Genomic DNA, 18,821 nt, shown 5'->3' on the forward strand with positions numbered 1-18,821 from the left:
TTATCTGAAATCTAAATATTTCCAAAGAGTACCATTTTTGTCCAAGACTTATCAGGGTAATTTATATAACAAGTTATATACTATCTTAGTTATATGGAAAGATTATAACAGCACAGTAGTTGAGAGCATCGCTTTGAAATAAGGCATACTTTGGGATTCAAACTCTGACTCTTGTTAACTTGTATCTGTGTGACTATGGACAAATTTATTTACTCTGAGCACCTGTTTCTAAATTTAGACATGTAAAACTTAAGAAGTTGCAATCTAGCTCCATTGGTAACATGCTAAAAACTTTCTTTTTTCTCCTTCCAGTAATGAGTTGGTTCTCAACCAGGAGAGATGGTTATTTGGCAATACCTAGAGGCATTTTTGGTTGACACACTGAGGATGGGGGTAACAAGGCTGTAGATATCTAATGTACAGAGGCAGAGATGCTGCTAAACATCCTATATTGCATAGGACAGGAACCCCACCCCTCAAAATTTATCCAGTGCAAAACGTCAATAATGTTAAGGGTGAGAAACCTTGCTTTGATGAATACATTAAGAATCATTTGTAGTTGGTACATAAAACTAACTGTATGGTGTGCTTTTTTACTTTCATTCTGAGTTTACAGTGAAAATTACCAGAGGCTATATGACGTGTGATGACATCTCACTGGATGATTTATGGATTATGTATTTGTGAATTCTAGGGTTACAACATTTTGTTTGAAATCCTAAAATGGTAAATACCAAATAGTTGTAACCAACATAAACAAAAGCTCTTTAGGGTCCTTCAATTTTTAAAGTTACAGAGCAGTCCCTGAGACCCAAAATTTAAAAACTGCTTTTGTAGATACACTCATCCTGATCGTATACTAGGAAATGCTAGCAAGTGAGATGAGTATGCTAGAGAATAAGTAGTAGCCTATTAACGAGGTGGGTAGACAGTGATGTTACCCTGTCGTGTTATCAGTCAACAGCTATTTACTGAGCACCTATTATGGTAAAGAACTATACTGGGTTCCACTTTAAAAGAATGTCTTCACTCTCTTACAGTAATAGGCCATTTTTCTCTTCCAATCTTGTTTCCACCAATCAGCTTAGAGGGTTCCTTTTTAATTTTTTTTTTTTTTAATCATTGTGGGTACGCAGTGGGTGTATATATTTATGGGGTTTATATTTTGATACAGTTGTTACAAACAACTGTAACACAAAGGTGTTACAAACAATCCACTTTTAGGTTTTTTTTTAAATATACAATTAAATTATTTTTGACTATACACACTGTTGTGCTAGCAAATACCAGGTCTTATTAATTCTTTCTATTTTTGTACCCATTAACCATTCCCCCTCCCCACCACCACCACTCTTCCCAGACTCTAGTAACCATCTTTCTACCCTCTATCCCCATAAGTTGCATTGTCTTAATTTTTAGCTCCCACAAATAAGTGAGAACATGTGAAGTTTGTCTTTCTGTGCCTGGCTTATTTCACTTAACAATAGGACCTCCAGTTCCATCCATGTTGTTGCAAATGACAGGATCGCATTCTTTCTTATGGCTGAATAGTACTCCACTGTGTGTATGCACCACATTTTCTTTATCCATTCATCTGTTGATGGATACTTGGGTTGCTTACAAATCTTGGCTATTGTGAATAGTGCTGCAAAATGGGAGTGCAGGTATCTCTTTGATATACCAATTTCTTTTATTTTGGGTATATATCTAGCAGTGGAATTGCTGGATCGCAGGGTAGCTCTATTTTTAGCCTTTTGAGGAACCTCCGAACTGTTCTCCATAGTGGTTGTACTAATCTTCACTTCTACCAACAGTGTATGAGGTTTCCCTTTTCTCCACATCCTTGCCAGCATTTGTCATTGCCTGCCTTCTGGATAAAAGCCATTTTAACTGGGGTGAGATGATATCTCATTGTAGTTTCGATTTGCATGTCTCTGATAAACAATGATATTGGGCACCTTTTCACCAACTTGTTTGCCACTTGTATGTCTTCTTTTGAGAAATGTCTCTTCAAATCTTTTGCCCATTTTTAGATTGGATTATTGTATGTTTTCCTACAGAGTTGTTTGAGCTCCTCATATATTCTAGTTATTTATTCCTTGTCAGATGGATAGTTTGCAAATATCTTCTCCCAATCTGTGGGTTATCTCCTCGCTTTGTTGATTGTTTTCTTTGCTGTGCAGAAGCTTTTTAATTTGATGTGATCCCATTTGTCCTTATTTTTGACATGGAGTCTCGCTCTGTCACCCAGGCTGGAGTGCAGTGGTGCGATCTCAGCTCACTGCAAGCTCTGCCTCCCAGGTTCACGCCATTCTCCTGCCTCAGCCTCCTGAGTAGCTGGGACTACAGGCGCCCCGCCACCATGTCCAGCTAATTTTTTGTATTTTTAGTAGAGACGGGGTTTCACTGTGTTAGCCAGGATGGTCTCGATCTCCTGACATAGCGATCTGCCCGCCTCGGCCTCCCACAGTGCTGGGATTACAGGTGTGAGCCACTGCGCCCGGCCCCATTTGTCCATTTTTAGCTTTGGTTGCCTGTGCTTGTTGGGTATTACTTAAGAAATCTTTGCCCAGACCAACGTCCTGGAGAGTTTCCCCAGTGTTTTCTTATAGTAGTTTCACAGTTTGAGGTCTTTTTAGATTTCAGTCTTCAATCCATTTTGATTTGATTTTTGTATATGGTGAGAGATAGGGGGTCTAGTTTCATTCTTCTACATAATGAATATCCAGTTTTCCCTGCACCATTTATTGAACAGACTGTCCTTTCCCCAATGTTTGTTCTTGGCACCTTTGTCAAAAATAACTTCACTGTAGATATATGGATTTCTATCTGGGTTCTCTGTTCTGTTCCACTGGTCTATGTGTTTCACTGATCTATGTGTCTGTTTTTATGCCAGTACAATGCTGTTTTGATTACTATAGCTTTGTAGTATAATTTGAAGTCAGGTAATGTGATTCGTCTGGTTTTGTTCTTTGCTCAGGATGGCTTTGATTATTCTGGGTCTTTTGTGGTTCTATACAAATTTTAGAATTATTTTTTCTATTTCTGTGAAGAATGCCATTGGTATTTTGACAGGGATTACATTAAACCTATAGATTGCTCTGGGTACAATGGACATTTTAACAGTATTGATGCTTCCATTCCATGACCATGGAATATCCTTCCATTTTTTGGCATACTCTTCAATTTCTTGCATCAATGTTTTATAGTTTTTATTGTAGAGATATTTTACTACTTTGAGTAATGTCTAAAAGCTGGGTGGGGTGGCTCACGTCCGTAATCTCAGCACTTTGAGAGGCCAAGGAGGGTGGATCACTTGAGGTCAGAAGTTTTACCAGCCTGGCCAACATGGTGAAACCCCATCTCTACTAAAAGTACAAAAAAATTAGCTGGGTAGGCCAGGTGCGGTGGCTCACACCTGTAATTCTAGCACTTTGGGAGGCCAAGACTGGTGGATCACCTGAGGTCAAGAGTTTGAGGCCAGCCTGGCAAACATGGTGAAACCCCATTTCTACTAAAAATACATTAAAAAAATATATTAGCCAAGCGTGGTGGTGGGCGCCTGTAATCCCAGCTACTGGGGAGGCTGAGGCAGGAGAATCACTTGAGCCCAGGAGGCGGAGGGTGCAGTGAGATGAGACGACACCATTACACTCCAGCCTGGGCAACAGAACAAAAACCCCATCTCAAAGAAAAAAAAAATGTTGGGTGCAGTGGTTCACTCCTGTAATCCCAGCTACTCAGAAGGCTGAGGCAGGAGAATTGCTTGAACCGGGGAGGTGGTGGTTGCAGTGAGCTGAGATCATGCCACTGCACTCCAGCCTGGCAACAGAGCAAGACTCTGTCTCGGGGGGTGGGGAGTTAACGTCTACATATTTCATAGTATTTATAGCTATTGTAAATGGGATTACTTTTTGGTTTCTTTTTCAGATTGTTTACTGTTAGCATATAGAAATGCTACTTTTTTTATACTGATTTTGTATCCTGCAACTTTACTGAATTTATCAGTTCTAATAATTTTTTGGTATAGTCTTTAGATTTTTCCAAATATAAGATTATATCATCTGCAAACAAGGATAATTTGGCTTCTTCCTTTCCAATTTGGATGCCCTTTACTTCCTTCTCTTGTCTGACTGCTCTAGCGAGGACTTCCCATTCTATACTGAATAAGTGGTGAAGGTGGGCACTCTTGTTGTGTTCCCTTAGAAATTTCTTGCTGTAAAAAAACAACCACTGAACCACATCAAATATACTTTTTTAAAGGGTAATATTTAACAGCTGTTTGTTTGCTTGCTAAATAGCTTACAGAACCATTTCAAGATTTCATGACCTACAAGAACTCAACTAGACAGAATATATCAGAATTTCCAAGCAGGGAGCCTGGCTACTTAAACATTAAAAAAAGCTTCCTGAGGAATTCTGATATACATATTCTTCTACCTTTATGGAAAGAGATGTACACCACCAGGAGGAGACTCACATTTGGTTTCCAGTTCACTTTTCCTTCCAAGAGACTAATAAGCATGAACATATTCAAGCAGGACTCACTTCCTTTGCTATGAACCCGGTTAATACAATATATTTTAGTGTCAGATACTCTAATTTCTGCCTGAATATAGGTCTCTAAAAGACTGCGTCCTTCAATATATAGTGGTGAATTAAATACTGTTTTCTCTTTTTTTAAAAAAAAAAAAGTTACAAAGTAATTTCAGGTGTTTCACAGAAACTTTTAAGTCTAATAATTCATGTTTATTTGTCTTAGTAACAGAGAAGAGAATAAACTTAACATCCCCCCACCCACCCCCGCTTTTGTTTTCTTTCTTTTTTTTGAGACAGAGTCTTGCTGTGTCACCCAGGCTGGAGTGCAGTGGTGCAATCTCGGCTCACTGCAACCTTGGCCTCCTAGGTTCAAGCGATTCTCCTGTCTCAGCCTCCTGAGTAGCTGGGATTACAGACATGTGCCACCACGACCAGCTAACTTTTTTATTTTTAGTAGAGATGGGGTTTCACCCTGTTGGCCAGGCTGGTCTCGAACTCCTGACCTCAAGTGATCTGCTTGCCTCAGTCTTCCAAATTGCGGGGATTACAGGCATGAGCCGCCCCTCCCGGCCACATTCCCCATTTTTTATGTTACAAAATAATACCATTTTCCATGCATACAAAGAGTACTTGCTTTCAAGACATCATTACTGTACATATTGTTCATTGTATATAGCAACATTGTTGCGTATCATGCCTCAGTAAAAACAATGACATAGGCCAGAGGTGGAGGTGTAGTGGCTCATGCCTGTAATCCCAGCACTTTGGGAGGCCAATGCAGGCAGATCATTTGAGGTCAGGAGTTTGAAATCAGCCTGGCCAACATGGTGAAACATTGTCTCTACTGAAAATACAAAAACTAGCCAGGCAGGCTGGTGGGTGCCTACAATCCCAGCTACTTGGGAGGCTGAGGCCAGAGAATTGCTGAGCCCAGAAGGCGGTGGTTGCAGGGAGCAGAGATCGTGCCATCGCACTCCAGCCTGGGTGACAGAGCGAGACACTGCCTCAAAAAAAAAAAAAAAAGAAAGAAAGAAAGAAAGAAGGAAAAACCAGTGACATAAAAATAGTAAGATTTCTGGTAAGAACAAAGTGAGAACATACTAGCAGGAAGATAAATAAAAGACAGAGGAGGTCAACAAGCAGAACACCACAAACATCATTTATCACACTAACATATTTTAGAAAATAATTTAGGCAGCAAGATAGAATATGTCTTAAAATTGATGATAGGTGTCTAACATCTTAAGGAGCAGAACAGATTTAAAGAGAGTAAGTCAAAAGCAAGGTAATTTATTCAGGAGTAAAAGGCCTAAAAATGTAAATTTCAGTGATACTTATCCCATCCAACAGTAAATCAATTTTTAAAGTCTCTCTTCTTTCTTACTAGGTACTCAGAGTAAGGCATTAAAAAAAAAAAAAAGATTTCTCCAGGTCACAGCAAATAAATATAGACAAATTAAAATTTAATGAAAATGTTAACAAAACTTAAGGCCAGTATCACCTCTGTTTTCAAATAGAATCATAGCTAAGCACTAGTGCTTAGAATCACGCTAAGCACTAGTGCTTAGAATCACACTAAGCACTAGCTAAGCACTAAGCATTATTAAGAGGGCAAAAAAGAAGGTATGAGAAAGTGGAGGTGGGTATGTATATAAAACAAAGTTAAATCAGGAAATGCTCTAGATGCAACAACTGTCCCAGCTTCCACATATCCACATAATTTAAAATTCATAACTCAAAAATCCCAAAATATACTTTGATGAAAAATACACAGTAATTTAAGGTCAGTGGATAAAGGCTTAAGATTTGGTAGTTACCCAGGAAAAAGGGTGGAAAACTACTTTGGTTATAGAGATAGTATATATTTTAACTTGTTCAAATCTGATTGAGATTATACAAAAGTATTCTGAAAGATGAATATTAAGGATTAAATTGAGAAAAACAGAATAATTTGATATATGTCTGCTTTATAAACGTGAATATTCTGGAGTATATTGTATATAAGCACACATATAAACAGACATAACTGTGCTTCTCCAACATTAATTATTAAAAATGATGTAATTAAATGATATGTTCAGTCACAAATATCCCAACTTCAGTAAGAAATAAATAAAGCAGATAAATGTATCCTAGGGCATCCAAAATGAGAAGAGGAAAAATGGTTATGGTTTTAATAATCATTAAGAACTCCAAATGAGCTAGAAGATACATAGTCTAACTTAGCATCTTGGGCTTAGGTAGAGACAGCAATTGTACAGAATCTGAAGGTGCTATGGTTTGACTATGTGCCCTGAAGTTCATGTAGAAACTTACTCCCTGGTAGTAAGAATATTAAGAGGTGGGGGGAGGCAGGCACGGTTGCTCATGCCTGTAATCCCAGCACTTTGGGAGGATGAAGTGGGCGGGTCACTTGAGGTCAGGAGTTCAAGACCAGCCTGGCTACTAACATGGTGAAACCCTGTCTCTACTAAAAATATAAAACTTAGCCAGCCATGGTGGCGGGCGCCTGTAATCCCAGCTACTCAGGAGGCTGAAGGAGGAGACTCGCTTGAACCCAGGAGGTGGAAGTTGGAGTGAGCCAAGATCGTGCCACTGCACTCCAGCCTAAGCAACAGAGCAAAACTCCATCTTGGGGGTGGGGGGAGAAAAAGAGGTAGGGGCCTCATGAATGGATTAATGCCATTATTGTGGGGATGGGTTCGTTACTGACAGAGTGGGTTCCTGATTAAAAAGATGAGTTGAGTCCAATTCTCCCTCTCTGTCTCACACGCTCACTTCTGCTTTCCATCTTCTACCACGGGGTGATGATCCTCATCTGATGCTTGACACCATGCTGTTGGACTTCCTAGCCTCTGGATCCAAGAGCCAAATAAACTTCTGTTCATTATAAATTGCCCAGTCTGTGATATTCTGTTAGAGCAGCAGAAAATGAACTAAGACACAAGATCATTGTGTTTAGATAGTGAAAGTGCTACAAGAAGAACTGCAAATAGGTGGATCAAGGCAGGTTTTAAAACTTAGAAAACACTGAGCAGGGCGCGGTGGCTCACACCTGTAACCTCAGCACTTTGGGAGGCCGAGGGGGCCGGATCACGAGGTCAGGAGATCAAGATCATCCTGACTAACACGGTGAAACTCCATCTCTACTAAAAAAACAAAACAAAACAAAACAAATCAGCCAGGCGTGGTGGTGGGCACTTGTAGTCCCAGCTACTCAGGAGGCTGAGGCAGGAGAATGGAATGAACCCAGGAGGCAGAGCTTGCAGTGAGCCAAGATGGCGCCACTGTACTCCAGCCTGGGCGACGAGTGAGACTCCGTCTCAAAAAAAAAAACAAAAAAAAAAAAACACTGGTACTCAAGAAACACGGGCTCTTATCTTCATAAAATAATGTGGGCTGTTAGCCAGCAGGTCAGGTACATGACCATATTTCTAACTCCTTCAGGTATTCTAAAAAATTTAAATAAAGGATGAGTGGCCTTGGTAAACTCTCTTCTCTGGTCCTCCCATAAAATTTTTATCAATCCTCAAATCCACAACCCACTCACACTTCTTTCCTTTCAGCTGATAACCTATTTTCACTGTGAAGTAAGAGAAAAGGTTATCAGATATGCAAGTTCATCTACCCCAATTCAGGGGAAAGATGTTCCTAGTCCTGTCTATGAATAACGCTGCCCACTCAGGGTCTGGATTTCACCCATTCATTCCTCCTCCAGGAAAAGATGTGTGGTTTTGTTTCTCTTTTCCTCTCTCTTCAGCACTTTGTCTCCATCACAGCTCTGCTATGACTCTTTCCTTAGCACATGATATGTCAAACCTGTCTGACTCTAGATACTGTCTCCTTTCCTTTATAGTCAAGGTTCTGCCAAAAGCAGTCAATATTTGCTGTCGCTATTTCCTCACTTTCTAATTTCTCCTTAATTAACTACAATCTGGCATTTTGTTCCCATTAATCTACTAAAATTAAGTCTAAGTGTCAAATTCTTAGTCACTTTTTACAGTCACTATCTTAACTGACTTCTATGACATTTAATTCTACTTACTATCACTTTTGGGTCTCAGGATCCCTCTATAACTTTTAAAAAATTGTTAAGGGCCCCAAAGAGCTTTTATTTACATGTGTATAACTATCGATATTTACTATTTTAGGATTTTAAACAAAAACATTATAACAATAGAATATACAAGTGTAAAAGAATAAAAATGAATAAATCAGAGTAATGATATCACATGTTATACAGCTTCTGGAAATTTTCATTGTGAATTCATGAGCTAATGAAAGTTCAAAAGTCAAATAATGTGTTAGCACTTTTATAAAAAACACTTGACTTCGTGGACTCCTTGGAAGAATCGCAGGGGACCCCTAGGAATCCTCAAACCATACTCTGAGATCTGCTTATCTACAACCAAGCCTTTTTAATTAACACCTATGCCAAAGACCCCTAGGTCTTCTTATCTAGCCTGACCTCTTTCCTGAATTCCAGATATCTTCTACTGTGCCATTTACACTTGTTATCTTCCTTCTGTGATGCCTATCTCAATCAAAGGCACTCTAGCTAGATCCCTTTAAATCATCTTAGGCTCCTCCCTTTCCCTCTTTACGCTAATTCCAAGTCATCAAACCCTACTGATTCTACTTTTTAAAAATCTAATGAAATCTGCTGGGCTGGGTGGCTCACACCTGTAATCCCAGCACTTTGGAAGGCCACGGCAGGCAGATCATGAGGTCAGGAGTTTGAGACCAGCCTGGCCAACATAGTGAAACCCCGTCTCTACTAAAAATACAAAAATTAGCCAGGCATGGTGGCACACACCTGTAGTCCCAGCTACTTGGGAGGCTGAGGCAGGAGAATCGCTTGAACCTGGGAGGCGGAGGTTGTGGTGAGCTGAGATCATGCCACTGCACTCCAGCCTGGGCAACAGACGAGACTCCGTCTCAAAAAGAAAAAAAAAAAAAAAAAAAAACTAATGAAATCTATAAGCTTGTTGGAAATGCAAAATTCTACCCCAGACCTACCGTCATAAACATTAAGTGATTCATTCACACAGAACAGTTTGAGAACCACAGTCTTGGGTGGTGATAGTCTCAGTAACCAAAGTTAGAGAATCCGAAGAAGGCAAAGCCCAAACAGCAAACTTGAAAATACTAGTTAGAAGTCCTCTTATCTCAAGTTTTTCCTCCTAATATGAAACCTTGAAGGTTTTAGAGTTTTATAAAGAAGGCTGTATTCCTTAACTAAGTGATCTTCCTAACTTGGGTTTCATGTCCCTCCAACGCAATCCTCTACATTCCATCTGTGGGAGCCTTTCACCTCTACTTTGTCTTTTGTTTCCCCTGTTTCAATGGCTATCCACCTGAAGTCCAAATTCTTTACTATGAAATACAAGGGTCTTCAAAACCTGACCCCTGCCTACCTTTCACCATTCCTGCATATACTCCCTCTACCAGAAGTTTGAAAACCAGTGGAATCACCGAAGCAGCTAGGCATTTTTTAAAGCTTTTCCGGAGATCTAAAGAGCAGTAGTGGCTGAGAATCACTGTCCTCTCTTAAACCAAACTACTTGTCATACTCCCACATAAAAGCAAACACATATCCTCGTCCCTCTGTATACCTTCTTTTCATACTTCGCTCTGTCTTATGGGATGAATTCACAGCCTCTCTTAAAAACTCGACTATCACCTCTTCTTTGAAGGAAGACCTCTTTGCTTCCTTTCCCCTACAGGCAAATGGAAGTGGTGGTTTCTTGAACTTTGCTTCCATAGTATCTTGTGCTTGTATATGTTACAGCACAGCCTACACTGTCATGAAGCAGACTGTCTAAATGTTTGTTCTACTAAACACTGATTTCATTTGAAGGCAGGGATTGTATTCTATTCATCTTTATATTCTCAGTGATTGGGCAGAGACTAAAAGTTAATAGTTATGCAAATGTTTACTGAAAATATCCTGAATTTTTTGGAGCCTGCTGAATGGACCAGGAGTGATGTAAAATAAAACAAAATAAAAACAATACCTTCCTACCTACCATCTTCTTTTATTTACAAGAGGAAAAACTTTTTCATTCTAGTTAATTCCACATTTAGAAAAAAAGTCAGATTCATATATAAAATAAACCGCATACAAACTGAAATAAAAATTTCACTTGAAGTAGATTAATCAACTTAACAATGACAATTGGATGCTTTCCAGTTTTAACAGTAAGGGTAGAAGAAAACAAGAGGATTCTGGATGTCTGAAAAAGAGTATTGGGTAGGAGAAAACAAAGTACAGAAAAGGGATTGTAGTGAGTTAAAACCATCACAAATCCTAAGAGGGATTCAACAGAAAATGTCCAACTGGTGAACTACAACAGGGTATGCATACTAATTATATTAAAATATGGATATAAATTTCAGGAATCCAGGGTGGGGTATAAGGGTGGTGGGAGAAAGCAATTTTTTTTTTTAAAAAAAGTAATAAACTGGCTGGGCACGGTGGCTTACACCTATAATCCCAGCTACTCAGAAGGTTGAGGCAGGAAAATCGCTTGAACCTGGGAGGCGGAGGTTGCAGTGAGACGAGACCGCACCACTACACTCCAGCCCGGGCAAAACAGTGAGACTCCATCTCAAAAAAAAAAAAAAAAAAAAAGTAATAAACCTTCCAGTACTATTTGCTCCCAAAACCAAAAACTACTATTTTAACAACTGTAGTCAACTGGAGAATGGATTACCAAAAGAATAGTGACATCAGAAGACAATGAAATACTTCATAAACTTTACTATTAGGAGTACTAGGAAAAACAAAAGTACTTCTATCCTGCAACTGTTTCTTCTCATGTTTACTTAATGATCTATAAATATCTGTATTTTGACATATATAAAATTTCACCCCAAAGGAATTCATTAAGGTATCAACTATACAGATAAAACCTCAGAATCATTTTCCAGATAAGCAACTCCTTAAATGGAAAGATACAATAAAATAATAATAATAATAATAATAATAATAATAATAATAATGGTAATAGTAATTATTTCTTTGAATCTTAAGGACAATGTATAATCTGTAGTCATTTCTGTGCCACTAGACTTAACCATTAATTTGTAAAACTCCAAGACAGAGAATGCAGAACAGCAAAAGTCAAAAGATTTTTCTTTCTTTTTTTTTTTTTCTTAAGACAGGGTCTCACTCTGTTGCCCAGGCTGGAGTGCAGTGGCACAATCATGGCTCATTGCAGCTTCGACTTCCTTGGCTCAGGTTATCGTCCCACCTCAGCCTCTCGAGTAGATGGGACTACAGCCACGTGGCACCATACCCGGCTGATTTTTTGTGTTTTTTGTAGAAATGGGGCTTTGCCATGTTGCCCAGGCTGGTCTCGAACTCCTGGTCTCAAGCAATCCTGCCTAGGCCTCCCAACATGCTGGGATTACAAGCATGAGCCCCCATACATGGCCCAAAAGATTTTTCAAGATTTTCTATTGCTGCCCCAAATGTCAAAACTTCAATACAGATAAAGCTAAGTATATCTAATGATTAACCAAATTGTGTTTCATTGCAAATGCCAGTATGGTCTTTTAAAAAACAAAAACATGTTTTAACTAAAAATATAGCCAAAAGTGATCCTTGGGATCTTTAAAGGGAAGTTGAATTCTCTTACAGACTAATTCCTCTGAAGAAATCCAAATACTAAATCTATAACTTATATTTGGAATATGGGTACCTATAAAGAACGTATAACTGTGATAAGTGATCTAACTTTCACCATGTTTTGCTTTTTAAAAAAATCTATCAAAAATATATTTAGTGAACAGAAAAGAGAAATATCTAAAATTATTTTATTGCTCTTCATAACACAAATGCCTATGAAACAGGAGGCAGGTGAAATTACTAAATATTCCCAATTCTGGGAAAATATCAAGAAATGTTCCAAAGTCCAGGAAATATAAAGTGAGAACATTCTTGATACAATTTTTAAAAAACTTTGACTAGAGCTAAACCTACAATTTTCAAAGGCTTAGTATAAGTATGTTAATTTTTTAAAAACTAAACTGATAATCTGATGCTACAGTGGCTACTAACGCTTACCTCAAGGGAACCTACTGCAGATAAAGTCCCGTCACTTGCACAGTCCTTTCAGCTGCCTGCCAGTTGTTTCTGTGGAAGGGAAAGCCTGATGAGTGAGAGCCCTATGCCATACTCCTTTGCAGTGTCAGGGTGCCTGCACAGAACTGCACGAAACTGTCTACCTAGAGATTTCTAGATGCTTTCCATAACACAGAGCTAAAAAGATGCCACCTTTGAAGTTCCCTTTCCTCTGAATAGTGAAACAAAATGCCTAAGAGTTTCTGAGTGCTAATGAACTACTGGTATTATCAAGGTGATACGTCTATACTAACCAAGCAGAAAAAAGTCTATACTAACCAAGTAGAAAAAAGACAAAAATGGATCAAGTAGAAATAAGATTGACAGGGAAAATACACACACACACACACACACACACACACACACACACACACAAGTCACAGACCTGTATCATCCGAGAGAAAAGGCTATACCCACAAGAGTCAAGCTGTAACATCAACAAATGAATGCTAAAACCCACAGAACTTCCCGTCTACCCATTTTTAAAAGATGTCATCAAGTATATCATGCTCAGAGTAAATTAAACCATGGATCCAAATGCCTGCTTGTAAAATCCCAGATATTTTCTTGGTGGGATCAGTAAGTGGGTAAAAGGGGGAGGGATTAAGAGGGGAGGGAATTCTTCAGATTTTTTAAAATATGAAAAATGAAAACCAGCAGCATGATTCCATAAGAAATTCTAAAAAGAGGGAAAAAATGTGTATCTGTATCTCAGAAAGTACACAAACTCTTACTAAGGATCAAACTAAAAGGAAAGAATAAAGAGAAATAATAGAAAACTGGGAAACTCAACATACTTAAGAACCACCTTCCTCTCACAGAACTATGAACGGCTAATAACTGTCTCCAGTAAGAATATACATATATCATTCATTTACAAGTTCAGCTACATAACCAAAGAAACTACATTTTCTTTCTAATGCCAAATGCAGTCTTCAATCTGATTGTTGTGCTTCATAAGGCAGAACAAAACATTCCTATAAGAAACTTTAAAAGCATTAACCTTTAGCAAAAGAACTGATGAAGAAACAAAATACTAATTAAAACAGTGATTCCAGCTTTTACTTTAATAGCACCATATTTAAAATGAAATTACTTACCTCTGATTCTTTGTCACTTAAAGATCCCAAGCTTCCAAAACTGTGATTAGAGCTTTCGTTATTTGTTGAGGCCTGTTAAAGATTTTTTAAAAGGTAAAAATTAGGAGTAATTTTTTTAAAGCAGTGGGAATAATTTTAAACAAACATATTACAAAGTACATAATCTATCTTCATAAATAAATTCCTTTAAACAAGCCAAATGAGGTAAAAATAAGAAATACTAAATTCTTCACAATATATACTTTGAAAAGTTTTATCAAGTCAATAAAGTTCTGCTGTGTTTTAGGAACTGAATTCTATTAGCTGGTTTTTTAAATCCCACTTCAAAAGCAAAGGAACTGGGCCATTGTTAGGATGACAAGATCCCTAAAATTATTACTCAATGTATTAAAAACTAATGCTACCTTTGGCTGAAAGTATTATTCGGGCTCTTCAGGTCCCTTCACAATTATCAAATTCCATCATGTCTGAAACACACCTCTTTGCCTTTCTCTGTATTAACAAACTGTCCTGTTTTTCTTTTTTTTTTTTAATTTGTTTTAACTCGATCTCTTCAAAAAAAATCTTTGACCATCTTGACCATTTTAATTGCTTTGCTCAAGAATTTCTCCATTTCCTTGACAATATTTTTGAACTGTAACAAAGAAAAAAGAGCTAACATTCTGTAGGATGATGTCTGCTTTGTTTCCAATATGCTTCTATGATACTTATTATCTTGTGCACTTTTTTGTACCATCAGTACATCAGATCAAAGTCTTCCAGAAATGCTTAGACCAGGAGGCTGACAGATTATGGCATATATGTCAAAGATGATGCAAGAATTAACATTACATACAGGCGAGCCAATTGATATCCTCATGTTTCACCTCCACTTGTAACAGGAGTGGCTGCTAATCCTACTATTAACAGGTTGCAAGTTAGACTATAATTATATAATTGAAATTAGATTAATTTCCAAAGTGACAATTCTGAGCCATTGCATACATGCCCAGTACTATGCTGGATACTGTAAAAGCTGCTGTCAACAAAGGATAGCACTTGAACTAATTACAATTCAAGTAGTACTTAGAATAAGTTATAATCTAATTATGGCAGGATTATCAAATTTGAAACAGCAGTAATTAAGAAGTAATACATTAGAAAGATTCTGGGACAGTAAGGGCAGTGGCAAAGCATTTGAGCGTCTGTAAATACCCACCAAAAAAAATGTATAAAACTAAATAGTAAACCAAAAACCCACAGACAATATTTACAACAAAACGAGGTGACAAGAATCTTCATGAATCCCCCTCAAAACATCAGATGGAAACAAGTCAACAACCATAGATAATGTATGGTATCATTATCAATATGGGAGGAAACAGAAAGAAACAGATGTCTGTTAACAGATTTAGAACAAAAGACACCTAAAACAGCCAACAAGTTAGGTACAGAAGCTAGGTTAACTTAAGTACAGAAGGGTTTTGCACTTTCAATTAATGACTAAGTGGGAAGAGTCCACGGTTACATCTAAGAAGTGAGAGCAGTCTAGCCTCTATGAATCCTTGAAACGGATCTTTACATAACAGGGTGGTACAATGAGTACAAATTACTGGGTGTGGAATGAAAATTAAGTACTATATAGGTACAATTACAATAATGGAAAGAGAATATTCAGATAAAGCAGGGAGGGAACGCAGCCTAGCAATCTCAGAAAGCAAATGCCACAGTTTTGAAGCATGCCTAAAAACAGCAGTGGAGAAAGCCCTGTAAGAAAAGCCATCCTGAACCACACCAACTATTTAAGTGTTCAGGAAATCCAATTTCACATGAAAGTAGGCAAAAGAAAATTATGCAGGTCATAAAGGTACAAGAAAAAATAAAGTCAGATACAGAATAACATCCAGATAATAAAAGCATACCAGGAACACACATCCACAAAATAGGTAAAAATTGTAACCTACTATTTTAAAATGAACTAAAAGATATTACAAAAATGACTCAAGACATGAAACAACTATATAAATCAGATTTCAAAAAAACTCAGAAATAAGGTAACAGAACTCGAGAAATCATTAAAAGTAAAAGAAAAAGTTCCAGAAATAAAAAGTAAATCTGAATGAACCCAAGAGCAAATATATACAGTAGATAATGCTTTAAGATAACTAGAAGGCAAAAAACAGGAACATTTTCGAAATCAAAAGAAATAAAGAGATAAAAAGGATTTGAGAGTAAGCAACAGCTGATGAAGCAACAAAGATCAATATACAGATAACAGAAGGCCCTAAAAACTACTAAAGCCAGAAAATAGTAAAAACTGTAATTCAAGAAAATGTCCCTGACGGCTGGGCACAGTGGCTCATGCCTGTAATCCCAGCACTTTGGGAGGCCGAGGCGGGCAGATCACCTGAGGTCAGGAGTTTGAGACCAGCCTCACCAACACGGTGAAACCCTGTCTCTACTAAAAATACAAAATTAGCCAGGCGTGATGGTGCACACCTGTAATTCCCAGCTACTTGGGAGGCTGAGGCAGGAGAATCACTTGAATCTGGGAGGCAGAGGTTGCAGCGAGCCAAGATCACACCATTGCACTCCAGCCTGGGCAACAAGAACAAAACTCCATCTCAAAAAAAAAAGAAAAAAAAAGTCTCTGACATTTTCAGTTGTCAGTCTCTTGTTGTCAGTTGTTGTTTTTTAAATGTTCAATTAAAAAAATTGAAATTACTGACAGAGCACCATGCACACCTAAGAATAACAACCCAGAACGCGAACATCAAAGGCAAACACTTTATGCCAGACAAAAATGGAGTGACATAAGCTATTCAAGGAAAGAAAATAAAAGCAAAGTGTTTTATGTTCAGTAAAATCCATTTTAAACACATGGAAAGCATAGATAAACAGTTACCAAAAATGCAAGCAATTAGGGAACCCTGCTCCCATGAGCCCTTCCTAAAGAATCTACTACAGAACAAGCTTAAGACAACCAAAATGAATAGTTTACCAGTCTAAGAACTGAAGGCAAGCAATAATATGACTTACTGTTGATCAAGATTAAATGATAATGACAAGGGAGAGGATATAATATTTAATGACTAAATGCATGCAAAGTTAATAGTACAGTACTTTTAAAACTAGGGCATGGAAAGCATATACAAAATAATTGTTTTCAGTACCCACTTTGTTCACTGTGCTAATGTTATTTTGAGACAGCTATGTGTGTGAAATACAGAATAAAGTAAAATATTTAAGGGATATCCAATTCTATCCTCTGCTTCATATCTTCGAATTTCATAATTCACAGTATAAAGATGCATATAAAAAAAAACCTTATAATCCTGAGTTTGAATTGGAAATATCAATAAAAATTCATGAAATATTTTTATCTTTTAAAACAAACAATAAAAATATAAGTAGGTAGGTAGATGAATAAGATTCCACCACCAGTAAAAACAGAATACCTTATTTTCTACAGAAAACTATATATAAATTCTGGAAAAAAAAGATTTAAAAAAGTCACTACCTGAATCAAAAGTAGGCAGAATCTAAGTACAAGATAACACTTAGAAGAAGGGAACAGAGGCTGGGTGCAGTGGCTCACGCCTGTAATCCCAGCACTTTGGGAGGCCAAGACGGGCAGACTTCTTGAGGTCACGAGTTCAAAACCAGCCTGGCCAACATAGTGAAACCCCGTCTCTACTAAAAATACAAAAAATAGCCAGGCGTCATGGCGCATGCCTTTAATCCCAGCTACTAGGGAGTCTGAGGCAGGAGAATTGCTTGAACCTGGGAGACAGAGGTTGCAGTGAGCAGAGATCACACCACTGTATGCCAGCCTGGGCAACAAAGCAAAACTCCGTCTCAAAAAAAAAAAAGAGGAGGAAGAGGAAGAGGAAGAAGAAGGGAGTAGATCTGGGTAGGTTTCCTGTTTTTACAGCTTTTGCTGAGGGGAAGGTCCCGGAGATCAGAGCTGCACAGACAGCAGTTGAAACCTAGATCAAAATCTTTAGTCTTACTGGCTTGAAAAACAAGAGTTTCAAGCTTCCAAAGAGGCTGCAAAGTAAGCAGGGATATGCTGGAAAATAAAGAGCCACAAAGGGAGAGTCCCAAATTCTGCATATTAACTCTGCCTACTTCTTTGGCTGGTCAGTGATCTATGCAAAAACGGAGCAGACGATAAGCAGCCTAGATAATAGATAAGACTAAAACAACTAACAGGGATGTCAGTGCTGCCCTCTGCAGGGAGACATAGTTTAAATTTCAGTCTAGCCAAGTTAACTGCCTCCTAAAACAAAGAAAAACAAACAAACAAGTCTCCAAAGTCACTGTAATGTGTCATTCACAGTGTGTAGGATACAATGAAAATTTGTAATCATATGAAAAACAAGAAAAAGTGAACCATACTCAAGAGGAAAGACAATCAATAGATACTAATCATGAAGTAACACAGATTTGGAATCAGCAAATAAATAACATAAAGCAGCTAATGTAAGTAGCTCAAACGACAAGATTGGAAATTTCAGCAGAAAAATAAAAACCGTAAAAAGAGCTGAACGTAAATTCTACAACTGAAAATTTCAGTCTCTAAAACAGAAAACTTACTGAATGGGCTTAAGAGAAGAATGGAAAAAGACAGTACTGAAGATACGTCAAGAGAAATTACTCAAACTAAAGAAAAGAGAAAAAAATATTGAAAAATAGTGTCTGTTGGACACCATGAAGCAGTCTATCATACATGTAACTGGAGTCATAAAATGAGAAAAATAAGCAGAAAAAAATATTTGAAAAAATGACAGCCAGAAAAATCCCAAAATTTGGCAAAGACATTAATTTACAGATTGAAGAGCTCACTCAATCTCCCAAGCAGGATAAGTACAAAGAAAACCACACCTATGCACATCATAGTTGATGAAAAACCAAAGATAAAGAAAAGCAGCTGGAGAAAGTACACATGAGAACAAAAAAGGATAAAAGTAACTGCTGACTTGTCATCATAAATGCTGGAGGCCAACTTTTTACTCTCTGGAAATAGTGAGCTAGGAGAACTCTGTACTAAGATACATAAAGCACAGCTGAGA

At 37.8% G+C, this 18,821-nt stretch overlaps 1 protein-coding gene across 4 annotated transcripts in view; it reads right to left on the reverse strand.

Moving 5' to 3' along the window:
• Positions 1 to 18,821, reverse strand: part of TLK1 (tousled like kinase 1) — a 173,422-nt gene that overhangs the window by 77,834 nt on the left and 76,767 nt on the right. For 3 of the 4 annotated variants that reach the window (XM_054476994.2, XM_063648302.1, XM_054476996.2), the window contains one exon: positions 13,768 to 13,839. In XM_054476994.2, the coding sequence (XP_054332969.1) occupies positions 13,768 to 13,839 (72 nt within the window). Of the gene's footprint in view, positions 1 to 12,610; positions 12,680 to 13,767; positions 13,840 to 18,821 lie in introns of those variants that run through there. The other variant, XM_054476997.2, reaches the window with a different exon arrangement.

The sequence above is a fragment of the Pongo pygmaeus genome, chromosome 11 (genome assembly GCF_028885625.2).
Source record: "Pongo pygmaeus isolate AG05252 chromosome 11, NHGRI_mPonPyg2-v2.0_pri, whole genome shotgun sequence".
Classification (NCBI taxonomy): Eukaryota; Metazoa; Chordata; class Mammalia; order Primates; family Hominidae; genus Pongo; species Pongo pygmaeus.